The sequence below is a fragment of the Centruroides vittatus genome, unplaced genomic scaffold (assembly GCF_030686945.1).
Source record: "Centruroides vittatus isolate TY-2023 unplaced genomic scaffold, ASM3068694v2 contig_400, whole genome shotgun sequence".
Taxonomy (NCBI): domain Eukaryota; kingdom Metazoa; phylum Arthropoda; class Arachnida; order Scorpiones; family Buthidae; genus Centruroides; species Centruroides vittatus.
The window spans coordinates 955,204-974,367 of NW_027122215.1; the positions used below are offsets into that span (position 1 = coordinate 955,204).

The following is a 19,164-nucleotide window of genomic DNA, read 5'->3' on the forward strand; positions in this document are numbered from 1 at the left end:
TTCAAGTTTAAAATGTATTTAATCAAAAATTTCAGCTAAATGTAACATAAGATGAAAAATTTTACAAAAGGAATATAAGAGAGAGAGAGAGATCCTGGATATATTTTGGATTATATTAATGGAAATTAACTTGATAAATTCAAGTATTTGATGTTATATTTATGAAATTAATTAAATATTAGAAAAATTCTTATTACAATTATATTGTTTTTAATTCAAATAAATTGTAATAAATTAATCTTACTGATATTTAAACAAAAAGTAATTCCTCGATTATCTACTTTTTATGAAATTAAAATTATCTAATTTAAATGCAGTTGTTTGATTCAATTTCATTTGATGTTCCATTGGATGTTATAAGAGCTTACAAATAGTTTGTGGCTGAAGTTGACTCAAGTGTAGTTAAAAACATTTTTAAAATAAAACATTGTTGGTTTCTTGAATGAGCCATTATAATTTCTAAAACATTATGAATAAATGTACAGAAAATTTTGTCCGATGAAATTTAAATTATATAAAAGTAAAGGGAGATTTCTAAAATTGCATACTATATGCATAAATATATATATATAAAAATCAGCTAAACAATAAAATAATATAATTTAAAGCACATTATTTGAATTTATAGCTAAGAGAGAAAGAAAAATATCCTGCTTATAATTATAAAAAACAATTACTAACTCTCTGAGGATTTAATTTTCCTAATAAAAGCGCAATTAAATCTTCATCATCTGCAATTAAAGTTACATCTGGTTTGGTTTTTGGTGGTCCTTTATAAATCGCACCCCTTTTCAGTCTTAAAATCAATAGCTAAAACATAAAAGTTTTAATAAATATTTTTGTTTTATCTGAAAATATAAATGTGAAATTTAAATAAAATCTCTTACTCCATTCTGTAGCTTTCTTTTTATCTTTTAAAATGGTCCAATGATAAATCATTTTCATTTTTTTTGCTAAATCTGGTTCTTCATGCAAGCGTTCAGCAAAGATACCAAACAAAATATCTGCTTTCAGATAGGAAGGAGGCTAAATAACAAAATTAAATATAATAAGATAATTACATTTTACGTTTTAGATTTAGAAAAACTTTTTTTAAATTTACAATATTATATTTTGCATGAAATAAGTTAAACAACCTCTTCAATAGCTGAATTTTCTGACTTATTTATTTGTACTTTTTCTGTTGGAACAGGTTTCTTTTGAACTGGAGGAGATGATTTCCAAACATCTTGTAATCTTTGTGTTGCTAAAATGTCACCCTGAATTTTAAATTTTCCTGACATAAATGCCTAAAATAAATAAATAATTATATAAAAATTATTAAAAATCTAATAAGATTTGCATTCATTTACACATTTATAAAGAGTACAATTGTTAAAAGTTTCAATTTACCTTTTGAGGATCAACTTTTCCATTTGAAATATCTGCAAATAAGTCATCCTCCAGGATAAGAGTACAATTAGCTTTTCCACTTTTAGGTACACCTCTATATAAGTCACCAATGTCATTTTTTAAATCTAATGCTGTATAATAATAGTCAAAATTTAAGTCTTGTTCATATTGCATTTTTTAAAAATTTAAAACAACAACAAAATTAAAATTAGTTTATACTTACTCCACTGTGATGCTAATTTACCATCTTTGTTTATGTTCCACTGATATATTTTTTGAATTCTTTTACTTAGATCAGGATTAGACTTAATCAAATCTCTCATTCCTATAAATATCTGGTCACTTTTCAGTTGAGGATTTTTCTATATTTTAATAATAAATCAATAATTAATATAAAAAGTATAAAAATTTATATTATAAAATTTAAATTAACTAAACCTTTGAATTATCATCATTTGAAGTATTATTATTTTTGTTATTTTGATTATTATTGGTTCGGCCGTTTAGAAGTGGACGTAATTTTTCAGCCAGAAATATATTTCCAGAAATTTTCAATTTTCCTGTCATAAAAGCCTTAAAATAATATAATAATGAATTAGGTATAATATTAATTTTAAAAACAAAACTATCTTTTCTTGGAATGTTATTAAAAAATATTTACTTTCTGTGCATCCATTTTTCCAGAAGCTAAGGAAATAATATCATCGTCATCTAAAGTCAATACACAACCTGGTTTTTCATTTTTTGCTTCTCCCCTGTACACTGAACCCTGTCCATTTTTTAGATCTACAACTAAATATATAAAACATTTTTATGATATTTTCTTCACTAAGATTAATAGCCTATGTTGAAAAATATACATACTCCATTGAGAAGCTTTTTGTCCATTCTTTAAAATATTCCATTGATATATTGCCTTTATTTTTGAAGCTAATTCAGGCATACCTTGCAATCTTCTTCCAATTTCCAGAAAAACAGCATCACTTTTTAGAGTAACATTCTTGAAACAATACAGTTTAAGTTAAGTGTTTTTTTAAAGGTATATATTTTTCAAAGATTATTTTTTCATTGAAAATATTGTATAAAAAGTTACTAATCAAGGAGTTGAGAGACCCTGAAATGAGAGAGTTTTCTTGATACCTAGGTTTAAGTAACTTCAGTAGATGTTTTTTCTTGAAAAATTCAACATTTTTTTAAACTAATTTTTTATACTTATATAAAAATCAAAAATCTAAACATTTATGAATGCACATGTTATATTTTATTATCCAATTGAAAATCTGATAAAGATGTTAGTTTATATTGTGTTTTTTTATTTTCTCATAGTGTAGAGTTATAGTTTTCATGTCTTACCAAGTTTTTATATGTATTAAGTTTAAAAATCATCTTATTACTTTGCTAATTTGTCAATGTAAAAATATTTTTAAAAATTTCAAGTCTTGCTAAATTTAAATCTTAAAATTTTAATTTTCACAAAATGTAAAGGTGTTTTTTAGTTGGTATAATTAGCTTAAACATTCTAACTTTAGGATTTATAGATTGCATCTGAGAATGAAGCCAGAAGTTAGAATTTTTATTATAAACATTTTAAAGTGGCTTCTTGACTCTTCTATGATTTATATTTATTTTTTAAGTAATATTTATAAACATCAATTTCATATAATTTTTTTTAAAATCATTAAAAATAAAAACAAACTAGTAAAAAAAATGCACTGAAATTACTATTGTTATTGCTATTGCTATTGTTGTTGAAATTGCTATTGTCATAATTTTAATCATGCAACTTTTTAAAATCTGACATTCATTTACTTTCAGCTTTCATATAATGAACTTTTTCTAAACTTTTATTTATTAAAAAATGCAGAAAATTTTCAGTTCTTTTAAAATAATTAATCCCCAAAAATATACAAAATGTACAAAAAACTTAGTTCATATTATTAATTAAATAGAAAATATAAATTATATATATATCTTTAAATTTGTTCACTAACTACAATTATTTAATTTCCTAATAAATTTCATAAATATGGAACTACGACTTGTCTTGTTAGTATAGTAGAAACATTTCAAATTGTATAATTAAAACTGAATACAGTAGATAGTGTAAATGGAAGTACAGTGAAAACTGCTTAGGCCACCACCTGCATTCAACGGGCACCTGTCAAAACAGGCAAAAATTTCTGGCATGGAATACTTTATACATCGAGTCTTCATGTAAGTTACCCATATTAAATGACCACCTGTGTAATGTGACCATGGGCATCGATTTTTGGTCTGAACAACATACAACAACTGTAATAAACGACCATTTCCATGAATATATCTGGTCTAAACTCTTGTTCAAACCCACCTCAGGCACTTCTCCCACTCTTGAAATTAGGTGCAGGTATTAATGAATTAGTCTAGCAACAAAGGAAATTCATTTCAGATTGTTCAAAGTTGTCCAAAAAATGAAACAAATGGAAAGTGCTGTTGTTAGAAGATTGTGTTAAAGTTATCAGAGAAAGTGAAAATGGTTTATCACAATGGTAATTAACGGAAAAGTTTAACTGTGAGAAAACGAAATTTATTTTACTGTAGATCTACAGTATTTTCCTTAGGGGTATAAAATATTGTACACAATACAATTAATCCACTGATCTCATCGTTTGATAAAATTTATTTTATTTATTCATTTTTTTAAAGCTCATATACAATATATGTGCAATAAATGGTTTCTGTATCAACCTACCTTATTTCCACAATATTTTTTAAAAAATAATATCCAAGTAATTTTCGCATGCAAAATATTCAAAAAACAATAAATGCATTAATGCAAAAATCAGTTTTACAGGCAACCTTCCTTTTTTGATTCCGGGGACAATCACGGAATGTAATGAAATCGTATTATAAGAGAAAATAATAAAATCGTTTTATTATTAATTAATAATTTTTCTTATTGTACTTAAGAAAATATTAAATATTAAAAAAAACACAGTATTTTTAAAGTTAAAATAAGATTAAACTAACAAAAACCAACCAAAGTAATGGAGAGATACAATGCACTTGTATATCGATGACATAATACACATAACTGAGGAGCAAACAAATAGAACCAAGTTGAATTTATTAAATCAGAAAAAAGAAAGTGTGCATTATAATTGAGAAAATGCAAGTATTGTATTAATCTTTAAAATATTGGTATTAAATCTGTCTTATAAAATCATGACGACTCCTGTAAATCGAGTTATCTGATAAGAATAAAATACAATACCAATATAGCTCTATTGTTGAAAAAATTCGCTTATTTTTGCTCACCTCGAGTTTTGCTTAGTAGAAATGGCTAAAAAGTGCACAAAATATGTATGGAAATTCGGTATTACAGCACCACCTGTCTAAAAGACCACTTTTTGAAGGAACCATGAGTGGTCGCCATAGACAGGTTTTACTGTATATTTATTGCTTATGTATGAAATTTATAGAAATACAAATTCAGATCATTATCAAAGTAGAAGAAAAACTAATAAATTCTTCTGTCACAAAATTATTTCTTACATACCAGGTACTCTTTTCTCCTGTATTTTATAAGATGTAATAGCAACAAACTGCTTATTCTATACATTATAATTCTTTCAATTATTCTATTGTTTCTATAAGATCTTTATAACCATGTGCAAAGACCATTATATTGCAGCAATTACTCATGCAAATTAGTTTGGATAATCTCATAGATGCAGATAACATTACTGTGAGTCTGTAAAGAAAAAACAGTTTTAGTAACAGAAGCCTTAAAACTTGAACAAAAAAATCTGGTTTGTGAAGCATTTTTATGCACAGGAGGGTTGTCATCATGACATATTGAACTGTAATAATTGAATTTGATCCAGGGATGAGTAAGAAGTTGAATTCACAATGTGTCCAGCAACTTTACAACTGGTTTCACAAGTACATACATTGTCAACTCTGAACATTAACCTCCAGTGAACAAGAGGAAAGGGTCAGTAACCTAGTTGAACCAACACCTGGAAAGTCAGAGAGACTGTTTTGGTGTCCCAGAGAGATTCTATCAATAGAATTTATCCAGAAAACTGGAGTATCACAGAACAACATCCATCAAATTTTGCAATGGAACACTGTATATTGTATCCATACAAACTCCAAGCAATTCTCAGGGAATGGAACAATGTAGAACCGATAGAGTGAGTGCAATTTTCAATCTAATCGATGATAAAGTTATGAATGCTCAATCTGTGTGCTTTTCAGACAAAGTGCACTTCCATCTGGGAGGATATGTCAATTGGTAAAATTATCAATTCCAGGTCACTGAAACCCGCAGAAATTCATAAAGATGCCACTACATCCTCAGAAAACAACTATCTGGACAGCAACAAGTCACCAAGGCATAATTAGACCAATATTAGTTATCAAACCTTCAATACCATTGTTTGTTTCAACATCCATAAAAATGAAGTTTTACCTTTTTTTTTTTTTTTTATCAAGTTAGAAAATTTGGAAAAAAATATGACTTATGAAAGACAGCACTCAACAACACACTATTAATGTCAATACAGAACTCCTTTTCAGCATTTTTTGTGACCTTTTAATATCCAACCATGCAGTATGGTTGTTCCAGAAGAGTGTGCAATAGGTTCTCTATTTGCAAGATTTAAATCCTCGTGACAATTTCCCATGCTGTTTTGTGAAGGACAGCAGTATATACAGGAAGATCCTGAGAATCAACAACCTGATGAAAGTCATTGTGAGTATTTTTGACAAGATTGAAAGTTATACTGGTGAAAAAGTGATAAAAATTTTCAAAACAATTGGCATGATTGGCACCAGGATACTTCCAGGATGTTATTTAGTCTGAAAAATAGAGACATTTACATAAGAATGTATGTTTATTAATCAATATGAGTTCATAACAATAACCAAGAAATAGTTGGGGCACATTGCTTGAAAGACCCTATACTTATTATTATGCTTGTTATAATATGAATGGTAAAACAAATGACAGTATTAGGAACTGTCATTTAAATTTAACTTTAGTTCTAAAGACTTGTTAATGGCAACTAAAATATATAACAACACTAAAGTGGAGATAGTAATGTTTCAAAACTCCCTCAATTTCATATGAGTGTTTTACAAGAGAATAACATTTATCACATGATCAAATGTTATACTGAAATATCAGTATAAGATTTGCTGGTAATTAATTACAGATAGCAATTATCAAAGCTTATAAGCAAAAAGTTTGGCATGAAATTATTTATATCTTAATTTGTTTACAACAAAAAAACAACATACAAAATAAATTTCATAAAATGTAAAAGGAAAAATATTTTCTGCATTTTCTTTATAATAATGTAACTTTTTGTATATGTATTACTTTATCATTTATAAAATTTTTCTAATTGTTTATCACCATTTACAAATATATTATATATGTGTAATAAAAACTTGTAAAAATATTTATGAATTTGTGAATGTAAAAAATACAACACAATATACATTAAAAGAAAAAAAAAACTGAATGTGTTTAAAACAGACAAGTTTATCACTTTCTTAGATACTAAGAATATTTTAACTTACAGATTTTGGAACTTCAGTCGGTGATGCAGTTACAAAATCTACATATCCTCCAGATAAAAGAGGTTTATTGGTCTCTGCAACCTAAATAATAAAATTCAGTGTTCAATATTCTTAAAATAGAACTATGTTTTAATTTAAATTCTGTTCTTAATTATAGATAAAAATTATCAATTTAAGAAAAATTACCGATGATTGAAAGTATACTCTCCCTCCTTCATTCCACATTTCAGTCCTTATTGTTTGCCCTGGTTCAATTGGACGTGCAAATCTTGCCTATTACAAAAATGAAATTTATTTTTAAAAATTTAATTATATAATTATAATTAATAATATGTATAATTATATATATATAAAGTACAAATGTATAATTATACAGTAATAATCAATTACCTTTATTGCTTTAAATTTTTTCACATCATTATTGGCATACTGTTTAAGAACATGACGTGCAGCAAATCCAAGTGAGCACAAACCATGCATAATTGGTTTAGAATAACCTGTTGATTAATCTTTTTTTAAAAAGTATATTTTTGCAATGCTAGTTAATTTGCAATGCTATGTATAATAATATTCATTTCAAAGTATCGCTTTTTCAATAGAAAAAAAAAACTAAGTTTATATTTACATAATTTTCTAATTATTTAATTTGTGTATTTCTTTATTCTATATTTATTTTTATTTCTCTTGACTTAACTTTCTTAGATTATTTTAATGTAAGTCAACTAGCATTGTAATGTGTAGTTTCAAAGAAATAAATAAAAACTTGATATAAACAAAAAATTAAAAAACTAGACTTCCTTACCACCTAAACTTGCAAAAACAGGATCAATATGTATTGGATTTTTATCCCCAGAGAGTCGATATAAAGCTGCCTAAAAAATAACAAATTCATTCTTTAAGTAATACACAAAACTTCTTTTGAATTCAACTTTGAATTGTTTTCATTGTGTGACTAATTTTAAAAGGATAATTAAATAATATTTTTCAAAATTTGTATTTATACAACTAATAAGTCAATAAATACCATCTACTAACTACTTTTATTTATGTTATTATGTAAATCTATTTATACAGCCATCCCCACTTAATTCGAAACCCCCATTTAGTTCGAAGCACTTGTGATTCCCCAGATGCCTTAACGGAAATTCCTAATGTTTTAGTTCGTTTAGTTTGAACTTGCTTTTCTGTTAATTCAAAGTGGAATTTCGATCCCAAAGCAACTCTTTTCTCCATTAATTTGAAGTGACATGACACTGAAGTATCATGTATCAACACCTAACCACAGTTTACAGGAAATGGTTCAGTGTGGCATGAGAAACAAAATGTAAACCAAGTCAGAATCAGAAACATCTACATTTCTCAGGGTCATGTGACATCACTTCCAACTAAATCACATTAAAATTAAATTAAAAATGTACAAAAAAAATGTTTTTGTTAAGAAAGGGAACTGATAAAGCCAATTGTCATGTTTTTTCTGGGTTTTATGCAATCAATTAAAATCATCAATTAAAAAACATACAGTAAATGAGCAGGAATTTTTTATTTTTTAAATTACATTTTCTTAAAATATAAATGATATAAATAATATAAATGATAATACTGTAAAACTTAATGCGGTATAATATAAACTTTCTTAAAATAGCTGTCTAGTTTTGATTGCATCCAAGTTAATAACAGTCCTGAACAAAGTTGCTTAAGCTTGTTAAATGCTTCAAAAACACTTGATGAACATCCTTGCATGAAATTAAAGCATCCAAAACTCTTATTGTGGGAAGTGCTTCCAATTGGAATGAACATGGAATTGGAATTCTCAATTCCATGCTTCATTCCAATTGGAGCACTTCCGTTGTTCACCATCATCCTTTTTGCTGTTACTTTCTTTTGCTTGTTGACAAGGATTTTCCTGAATTTCACTAAGAGAGGCAGAATGTTTCTAGTTCATTATCCAATTTGACAAAGCCTTTGAAATTTCCTTGCATGTCTTTGCAAGATAATTCCTCCCATTCAGGGCATTCAAGAGCCATATCATCTGCAACCACCTCCCGTTGCTGGTGAGTCAGACCACTTTTTCAGAAGCAGTTTTTAATTACATTAGGTGTCATGGCTTCCCAGGAAGAAGCAATGTTTCTAAGTGAATCCAAAACCATCCATTTTCTTGCAGCATCAATTTGAACATTCCTATGCTTAATTTCTCTTAAGCAATAGCATACTAAATGCTGCCAATAAATGATTTGAAGAAAAGAATTATTCCTTGATCCAATGGCTGCAGCACAGTAGTTGAATTTGGCAGCAAAAGAAGTACCCATATGGACTCCAGGATGACTTCTCTTTGATTGTGGGCAGTACATATATCCATAGAGAGAACAATTTTCCTCTTTTGTGCCATCATTCTTCGGTCCAGTTGAAGCAACCATTCGTGAAATAACTTGCCAGTCATCCAAGCATTTTTACTGGAAGCATATTCATGTGGAATATGAGGAATTACCATGAAACACTGAAGTTTTGTATACCAACCAATAACAAATGGGGTGAGCTTCTCATTAGCATCGGCATTGCAAGCAAGCAAAACTGTCATCCACACTTTGGACTTTTTCCAGATCGACACTTTTGACCTTTATACAAGAGGATCTGATTCGGTAGGCAATTCAAAAACAGCCCTGTTTCATCAGAATTAAAGATGTCCCTCTGCAGATAATTTTTCATCACAAGCTTAACATGCTCCTCCCAGTTTTCAACTTTTAAATCCATAGATGCTGCCTCTCCACTTGACATCAAAGAAACAATTCAATGATGTTTTTGAAAACAAACCATCCATTCGAAGGTTTGAAGTCTAGGCCCACCTCTCCAGCCTCTTGGTCATCACATTTCTTGCACATATTCCTGCCAATGCAAGGGCAAGAAATTGGACAATTTCTTGCCCTTACATTGCAAAATCATTCACAAATGACTTCATCCATATTAGCTTCCATGAATGTTGTGTCCTTCTGCAGCTGCAGAAGATTCAAGAGTACTTCTGCTCTTCAGATATGTATAGATGGTATATAAAGGAATGTTATATTCCTTTGCTATTTCTGCCTTAGTTTTTTCCTTCTTGTCTACTGCCACCAAAATTTCTAAACTTCTTCACTATGTTAATTCTGAGTGCTTTCTCTATAACATTTTTGATATGAAGACTATACAGCAAATACTCTAATGAAATTACTATAAAACACTTCTTATCTCCTGGTAGGGCTAGGTGAAAACTTTATTTTTGTTTCAGGAAGCTCAACTTCTTTTCTGGCAGTTGTTAGCAAATACCCTTCTGCCTGGCAAATGAGAGTTTCTGTTTTGGATTCTTATAACTTATAAACACGTTAAATACTATATCATCTACATGCAGCTCTTATAATGGCTTTTTATTTCCTCCTCGTGCTAAAGTGAGACATGTTAAATTTAAAATTTTAATGCCTCTTGTTCGTTTAGATGTTTACTACCAACTGTGTAATTTTCATGTCCATATCTGCATTGGATTGTTTGTAATTAGCATTTAGGAGTCTCAACTCCCCTATCTCACATTACTCTCCAAAGACTTTACATGGGAAATGCATTAAACTGTATTCCTCTTTGAACTACATGTATTGAAGCTTTCTGCCAAAGCACAGCTGTGAGTCAAATGATGTCATCAGTCTCCCACATGCAGTGTTCTGCAATTTACTCCATTAAAATTTGATTTTGCCCTGATTTCTTGAAATAGTCTGAGCTCTACAGAGTTTTAATTACAATAGGAACTTAAAATTTGATTATTTTGAAAGAGAAACAACAGATTTAACTAGTTAATGCAATAAATATTTAATAGAAGCCAAAAAATCAAAAATTTTAAAATGCTTTCTAACAAAATTTTTGGCACCATATGTAGCATGAACAGTCTGTATAACAGTATAAAAATTTGTACAGATATTTGTTTTTAAAAAAATTACCCCTTTAAGTTTGAAATTGGATAATTCAAAGTCCCATTTTCAAGGTCTTAAGCATTTCAAATTAAGTGGGGATGACTGTATAACATTTTCCAATATTGACTTTTTAAGATAAATTTAGTTGAACTTATTTAAAACCTCATATATTTAATTTTATCATAGCTTTTATGAAGAAGAATAATGATAAAATTTTAAATTAATATTTTTATATCATTGGTTGATTATGTTATTTCACTGTTAATTATTGCAAATTAAAATTTATAAAATTCTGAAATAAAATATATTTAACGTATTATCATCAATTATTTAATTTGGCTGTAACTGAATATACACAAATTATATATTAGATTTAAGTTTTCTGCTTTATATCAAATATTTCAAATGTAAATTCTCTTATATAGTTTTTTAATAGCTTAATTCTGACTTAAATTTGTATTTACAATTAATGTTTCTAATTCTCAATATCTATGTCAAGTATTACTAAATTATTGAGAGAAGATTTAGCTTTTATATAAATTATTTGTATAATATAATGACTTGCATATTAAATAAATTATCATGTACTTATTTCAAATATATTTTAAAAGTTATATTAATTAGTTCATAACAATAACCAAAACACACCTGATCAATATGTGTAGTTTCTTCAATAACTGAATCAGCAGGTCTATTTGGTGTTGGCAAAACTGCTTTGATCTTTTCTGAATTACGCTTCCCTCCAAAATTTCCAGCACCAACAAGAAAAACAACCCACTGGTTGAAAGCAACTTTTTCCCCATTTTCATTAAATGTATCAACTAAAAATCATTAAAAAAGAAAATGAAATGTGATTTATTAAACTATAAATAAAGTACTGTGAGTTATACTTACCATCTGCAACAATCACAGCACCACTTCCCTTATCTATAGTATCCACTAATCGACATGTTGAATATAATGTACCAGCAGGATTCAAAGGCTGATAAAGTTCTAAGTATTGTTCTCCATGAAGCATCTAATATTAACATAATTTACATTATTAACTTAAAATTAAAAAAAATAAGTTAAAAAATATAATTTTATATTCACTTTTGTGGGATCTGCATTAAGTCTCTGCATTTCTTCTTGAAACGGTGCAAAATCAAAAACTGCACACATTCCTGGTAAAATACCAAATGTAGGAAGCACAGAAAAATTTTCACTTCCTTCATATAAAAAATTAAGATAATCATCTTGTTTTGAAGAAACACCAACTGTATAAAATTAAAAATTATTATTTTTCATTTAATTAATACTCCTGAACTCGAAAAAATAGTTTAAGTGTATACCCACTGCCCAATGCATAAAGTATGGCACTATCAGGAGTATAAGTATATTTTGCTCCATTTGCACTTGAAGAATGCTTTACTTGAAGTTGACCAGTTATAGCTTCTATTAATTCCTGCATTTCCTCTAAATATTATAAAAAAGTTTTAATCAACAAGAATCATTTAATAAATATTTAGTCACTTACATAAAAATAACAACAACAACAAATCAATTAAAAAATGTTAACTATTTTAATTCTAATATTAAGTAGTTTACAATTTAAACCTAACTACTATAACCTAGAGAGTATAAACAATTCTTATTTACTGTAATCAGCATAAAATATAATTAACAAACTAAAAAAATACATAGTAAATGATCTAGTCCTGTGCATATTGCTTCCTTTTTGTTTTGTTTATAATAGATGAAGTAAAGGATTATTATTAATCCAAGGTAAAAACAATTCTACTTGTTCTCAATAACTTACTTCAAATAACCAAAAAAGTTAATATAAACTATTGGGTTGTTTGGAAAGTAATTTCGTTTTTTCCACAGAAAAGTAAACGCAATATTCTTATAATAAATAAATATTTTATTGAATTATATATTGACCATTTTGGTCAAATACCTGTTGTCATTGTTTCTGGAAGTAGCATGATTTCACATTCATAAAAATTTTGATTGTTGTTTACAAAAAACTGATCCAAGTGATTTTTGACATTGTCATTTCAAGTATTGTTCTTACAGTTAAAAAAAATTTGTATAGACCGGAACAAGTAATAATCTGAGTGTGCCCGATATGGCAAATATGGTTGGTGTAATAACACATCCCATCTAAGCTATAACAATTTCTGACAAGTTACCAAACTTGTGTGAAATTTGGCATTATCATGGTAAAACACTACACTTTGTTTGTTGATCAATTCTTTTCTGTTTGATGATATTACTCATGGCAGTACACTTTTGAATCAATTGTTAAATTGTCTGGTAAAAGATCAAAAAAAAAAAAATTTCTTTAAAATCCCACCATAGAGAGCATCTCCCTTTAATAACATGTGAAACCCATATATCGAGCTTTGAAATGAAACCAATTTGTTTTAAGTAATAATAAATGGTTCAATTTAACAGATTTAATCTCTTAGTGATTTCACATGTTGTTATACAGCAGATTGCTTCAATCAGTACCTTTATTTTGTTTTCATTGGCTTCAAATGGCCATCCAGAATGTGGTGTATCTTCGATATTAAAATTGCCAGCATTTTGTAAACCAGTTTTGGCACTGTCTTTCTCTCAACACATCTTCTCCAAACATGTACCACAATTTTTTTCTTGTTTGAACAGCATTTTGATTTTTTAGTTATAAAAAAGCAAAATATGCCAAAAATGATGTTTTCGATTTTCCATATTTGATGGGTCACCGAAAAAAAAAAAAAAAAAAAAAAAAAAAACAATTGTACAGAATCAAACGAAATTTTTTACAAATAAGCCTTAAAATGTCAGTTGTCAAAGTATATAATGAAAATGTGGTTTAAAATAAAATTGACTGGTAAAAATACATCCAATTCCTCTAGTAATGAAAAAAGGAAATTACTTTCCAAACAACCCAATATAATTAAACATAATGAAAATTAAAATAAATTTTCAGTTTATATTTGAAAAATATTTTAAGCTTGTCAAATTATTAAAATTATGAAATTTTTTTTATTGCATTTAATGTATTATCAAAACTCATGTATTGCTTAATATTTTTTATATTTAATTATAAAGTATAATTAATGTGTTAAACTTGGTATCAGTGAAATTTAAAAGATATTTTTTAAAACACTTAACAACAAAAATAAATTATATTGTGAGAATGATCAAAAATGTCTTCTTGCTAATAAGAAAATTTCAGTTTTTCTTTTAAAAACAAATATTTAAATTATAAATGCTGCAATAAATGACAAATCATTATAATATTATATAATATGTAGGCTGTTTTTTTTTTTCAAGCTCCGATGGTCCATAAAAAAAAGACAAGTGTAAATAACAAAATGAATTTATTACCAAAAGTTAGGTACAAACATGGTTACTGACTTGAGATGGGCCACTAACGATCGTCATTAGTCTCAAACCACTGACCTCCTAGCCTTTATTCCTGTTCGGGAGAGGTGAAAGTTGCTCAGTGCTAAATCGGGGCTATACGCTGGGTGTTTAAAGGTGGTGGAGACTTCCACCCAGCTTAAAACTTTTTAATGTATGAAGGCTTCCACCTCTTTCCTAAACTGAAAATGTGGCTAGCAGGGCAGAGGTTTGAGACTAATGATGATCTTCAAAACAAAGTTGTTAAGGCCATCTCAATTCACTGGCAGCAACATTCTATGACAAGGTGATGGAAAAGCTCATCCACAGATATGACAAATTCCTCAATCTTCACGGTGATTATGTCAAAAAGTAACCATGTTTGTACCTAACTTTTGGTAATAAATTCATTTTGTTATTTACACTTGTCTTTGTTTTAGGGACCATCAGAGTTTGAAAAACTGCCCTCGTATATTAAATAAAAGAAAAGTTTTAAAATTCCTTTTTTAAATAAATTTGATACAATAATATAAATGGAACTTAGCATAAAATTGCTATTAAGAACAAATCATACAGGAACACTCCTTTTGATGGACTAAGTAGATTTATTTTCTATAATTTACAATAGATATGCATTTCAAGCTCTATGCCCTTTTTCAGTCCTTATTTTATTATGTATATCGAGGCATAGAATCCAAAATGCATATCTGTTGTAAATTATAGAAAATAAATCTACTTTTTCCATCAAAAGGAGTGTTCCAGTATTATTTGTTCTCAATAGCAACTTTAAGCTAAGTCCAAAGAACAAACAAGTAATTGAGAAAATAGCAAGCAATCAAGTACTTTAAATCATTAAACATCTTTTATCCTTAAAATAAAATATTAATGAAAATGTTCCCTGAGAACATGAAAATTAAACAATAAGCATAAAGTCAATTAATATTTAGAGACTTATACATTTATTTATTGAGAAACTGATTTTCTAATATTTGAAATAAATACAATAATACCTCGGTTTCTGTCGATAATCCATCTGAAAACAATCGGTGAAATCCGAAACCAATGAAAACCGAGGAAATTATTTTCATATGAATTAATGTAAATCCAATTAATTCATTCAATACATACCAATAACACATTTTATAGAGAAAAAATATAGTGTTTAATACTAAAAACAATAAGAAATTAATATAAAATAAATATAAAAGACTAATATGATGGTCTCTGAAATATAATTGCAATCTAACTGTTTTTGATTGATCAAAATTAATAACTGTTCAGCATCTTCAAGTGTTTGCAATCTCTATTTCATTAGCACATTTACACCTTTTGCTACATTAGCTTACTTTATTGTTTCCTTTTTCGCCTCAACGGAACTTATCATGGATGGTGATTTCCCATACAGTACATGCAGCTGATTTCAGCAATCTTAATGCTGCTCTTGTATTTTTTAATTATTTCCTTCAATGTCATGTTCCTGGCCTTCTTCGAAGGGCTGTTGGCTCTGGAAACTTTCTTTGGTCCCATGATAGAGCTAAAAGGAAGGAAGGCAATGGAACTGTTTGGCTAGACATGCGGAGTAATGCTCATACAACGAGAAACAACGCCATGCTGAGCAAAAAACACGTGGGTCGCCCTATGTTTTCCAATATTAGCAATGAGGTCACATGGCACGTCGACAAAATCCAAGACAAATTTTTTGCGAAAAAAATCGACAGTAACTGAAGTCAATGAAAACCAAGGTATTACTGTACACAAAAGCAGATATATTTAAAGTGAAATAAAAGTATAAATTTTTAAATTTATCTTTCAGAAAGATGAAATATCTAAACATTCAATTATTCCTTTTCACATGTAATATTTTTGATATTCTGGTCTGAAAGTTTTTAATGTTATAATTTATAATTGTAATGTCAATGTTTTAATGCTTGTATTCATTCAATTAAATTTTTTTCTGTTATCATAATGATAATAGTTATCTTTAGTTAATTCAATGTACAAATTTTTACATTTTTTTAATATTTAAAAATTAAGAACAAAAAAATAATATAACATAAAATTATCTGAATAGTTTTTATTATACAAATTTTGTGGGTATCAAAACAAATATACATACCTTGAACAGTAAGAGGAGAGGTTGCTCCATTCAAATCAGTTACTTCCTTCCAATTATCACGAACTACAAAACAATTAAATTTTTAATTTAAGAGATACCAGCTTAACATTTTTAAAAAAATCTATTAATATTTACCATTTTCTGGAGTAAGAGAACCAGACTGAAATGCTTTACCAATGGATCGCTGCCACTGAACTAAATTATTTTAAAATTATTATCTTTTTAAAATAAATTTTTACTTATGCAGTGGAACCTCACTTAACAAGCATAATTTGTTCCAGAACCTTACTCATAATGCGAAACAATTTTTCCTATAGAATTTAATGTAAAATATGATAATGCATTTCATGCCGAAAAAAATATTCAAATACCGTATTTACTTGTGCATAAGTCAAGGTTTCTATGCATTTTTCACTGCTTCAAAAGCCTAGGTCATCCTACACATGTGAGCGAAAGATCCTTTGTGTTTTTGCAATAATTTTTGTGGACCATGTATAGTTCATGCTGCCATTATAGCAGAGTGCTATCGAGGTCAAGGTAAATGTTGCTTTTAAAGAGATGATCTGAAAATAGCTGGTCACTTAGCAATGATTAATAAATGTAGTTATTTCATATTTCTTAAATTGGTATTTTTAATGAATATTTGTACATTCTGCATCATTAAAAATAAACTTTTTTCTGTCACGTGCATTATAATCTTTTCGTTTTGCTACATGGGTATCAGGTGCATGGAAAAGCATTCTTCAAAATCTGATAGCAGTCATTCAGGAAATACTACATTTTAAATTCACTCGACGGATCAGAGGACGATGCTTTGTGGAGTAAGAGTGGAAAAGAGGAGGATTGTAACTAAGCTTCGAAGAGCGAGTCTGAATAGACAAAAGATGATAGCATCAAGAAAACATGGTTGTTTGCCTTAATATGTGCATTTGATGGTAATTTATTTGTGATTAAATGAAATAAAATTAGAATTGTATTAATACATTTAATTTTCTTTATTTTGATCTTTAAAGTCACACCTCATCCTATATGCGAGATCATCTTATATGTAAAATACTGTATTTACTCGCGTATAATGTTTATTCAAAGAAAATTATACAATATACATTGTTAAGGAGTGTGAATCATCATCATCTTTTCTTCTAGCATGGAATGAACCAACCTGAAATGCAAATTCGATTTGCAGAAAACAAAAAAAATCACAGATAATAGCATGATGGAGCATGCGCACAATCTAAGACATCCACTCTCCTCGTCACTCGTTATGTGAAACTTCGCTCATTAAGCAAGCCATTTTTTAAAAAATTTGATTTGCTCATTATGAGAAACACTCATTATGTGAGGTTCCACTGTATCTTATTTATTTAATATATTTACAGAAAATTTGGAATAAGCATGTTAAGTTCAAAACGATCAGTTTTTTAAAACAGTAACTTACATTTTCCTACCCAACCTCCTGCTGCTTCAAATACTCCACCATTTTCTTGACAAGACTCATGACAAAGCCAAGTTACAACTGGACTTACTAATTCGGGTTTTAACTGTGTAAATAATTCTGAAAAATAATTTTTGAGATATAAATAATTCATTGAAAAAAGTTTTCATATGTCAAATTCAATAGTAATAAAAATTATATAATAATAAAATTACTATAAAAACTATATCAAAGGATGTTATATATAAGTAAAGCAAAGTAAAGCATAGTATAATTTTCAAATTACATTCTACAAAATTCAAGAAAATCATTACAGTACACAGAATGAGTATATTTTATTAAGTGTCAAATATTTACAATGAATTTTATTAGTTTATATATCTACCTTAATTGAAAATTATGTATTTATAACTATAATTTATCTATTTTTAATCTTATGTTACTTTATTTTTAATCTTTCTTTTAGCTGATGTAAAGTTTGACTCATTATGATGCTATTATTTGCTGTACTTGAATGTAAGATTCACTTTTTCCAGGTTTTTAGTACCTCTCAAAATAGGATGAACCTTAGATTTGATGTAATATGTTATAATTAGCAACATCTACGTGTCTTATTTCTATCACTAATTCCATTAAGTCAAGTTCCAATAAGTATTCTAATAATTTTATTACACCATATTTTTCATGCAAATTTAGATCAATTTCATTAGTCCACTACAGAAACATCATAATTACTTAGATGAAAATTCCAGAAAAAGTTATGCAGCACTCAGGAAATATTCCATTTCTAATGCTTTAAATGACACTGAGAATAATTAAATAAGGGAAGATGTAAACTTTGACTCCAGTGTTGATTAATAAGAATCTAACACAGGAAGTGAATTAGGTTTTGAACGTTGATACCACATAAGATAGTAATACATAACTTACTTTACTGGGCAATAAATACCAAACAAATTTAGATTAAAAATTAACAGATCAGTTCTGTTCTGTGGATTAGCATGTAGAAATTAAAATGTGTCTTAGATTCAACGGCATCTTATATTCAAGCAAATATGATATGTAAATTGCCAATAAATCAACTATATGAGTTTTTAATCTCGAGACAATGAAATAATTTAATTGGATCTCATTATTTTGGGAAAAAGGTATAGACAAAAGTTGTAGGGTTTCAAAGGGTCAATCAATTGGTGACCTTGACCTTCAAGGTCATTTGAGGGTCAAGTCTGTTTTTTCAATGGGAACACATATTTTTGACCTCGGCAAAGGAAAGAGTAGGAAATTTCACAACCAGATATACCTTTGACTTTATGGTCTAGGTCAAAGGTCAAAATTATTTTAAGGTTTAA

At 28.0% G+C, this 19,164-nt stretch overlaps 1 protein-coding gene across 1 annotated transcript in view; it reads right to left on the bottom strand.

Moving 5' to 3' along the window:
- Mfe2 (peroxisomal Multifunctional enzyme type 2) overlaps window positions 1–19,164 on the bottom strand; it is a 37,615-nt gene that overhangs the window by 2,102 nt on the left and 16,349 nt on the right. The window contains 20 exon segments of the mRNA XM_067271655.1: window positions 682–786; window positions 788–810; window positions 888–1,026; window positions 1,137–1,289; window positions 1,393–1,523; window positions 1,616–1,754; window positions 1,831–1,965; window positions 2,054–2,184; window positions 2,257–2,392; window positions 6,964–7,044; window positions 7,150–7,236; window positions 7,354–7,460; window positions 7,766–7,835; window positions 11,541–11,713; window positions 11,787–11,910; window positions 11,985–12,148; window positions 12,228–12,347; window positions 16,381–16,443; window positions 16,516–16,575; window positions 17,819–17,935. Coding sequence (XP_067127756.1) covers window positions 682–786; window positions 788–810; window positions 888–1,026; window positions 1,137–1,289; window positions 1,393–1,523; window positions 1,616–1,754; window positions 1,831–1,965; window positions 2,054–2,184; window positions 2,257–2,392; window positions 6,964–7,044; window positions 7,150–7,236; window positions 7,354–7,460; window positions 7,766–7,835; window positions 11,541–11,713; window positions 11,787–11,910; window positions 11,985–12,148; window positions 12,228–12,347; window positions 16,381–16,443; window positions 16,516–16,575; window positions 17,819–17,935 — 2,258 coding nt within the window.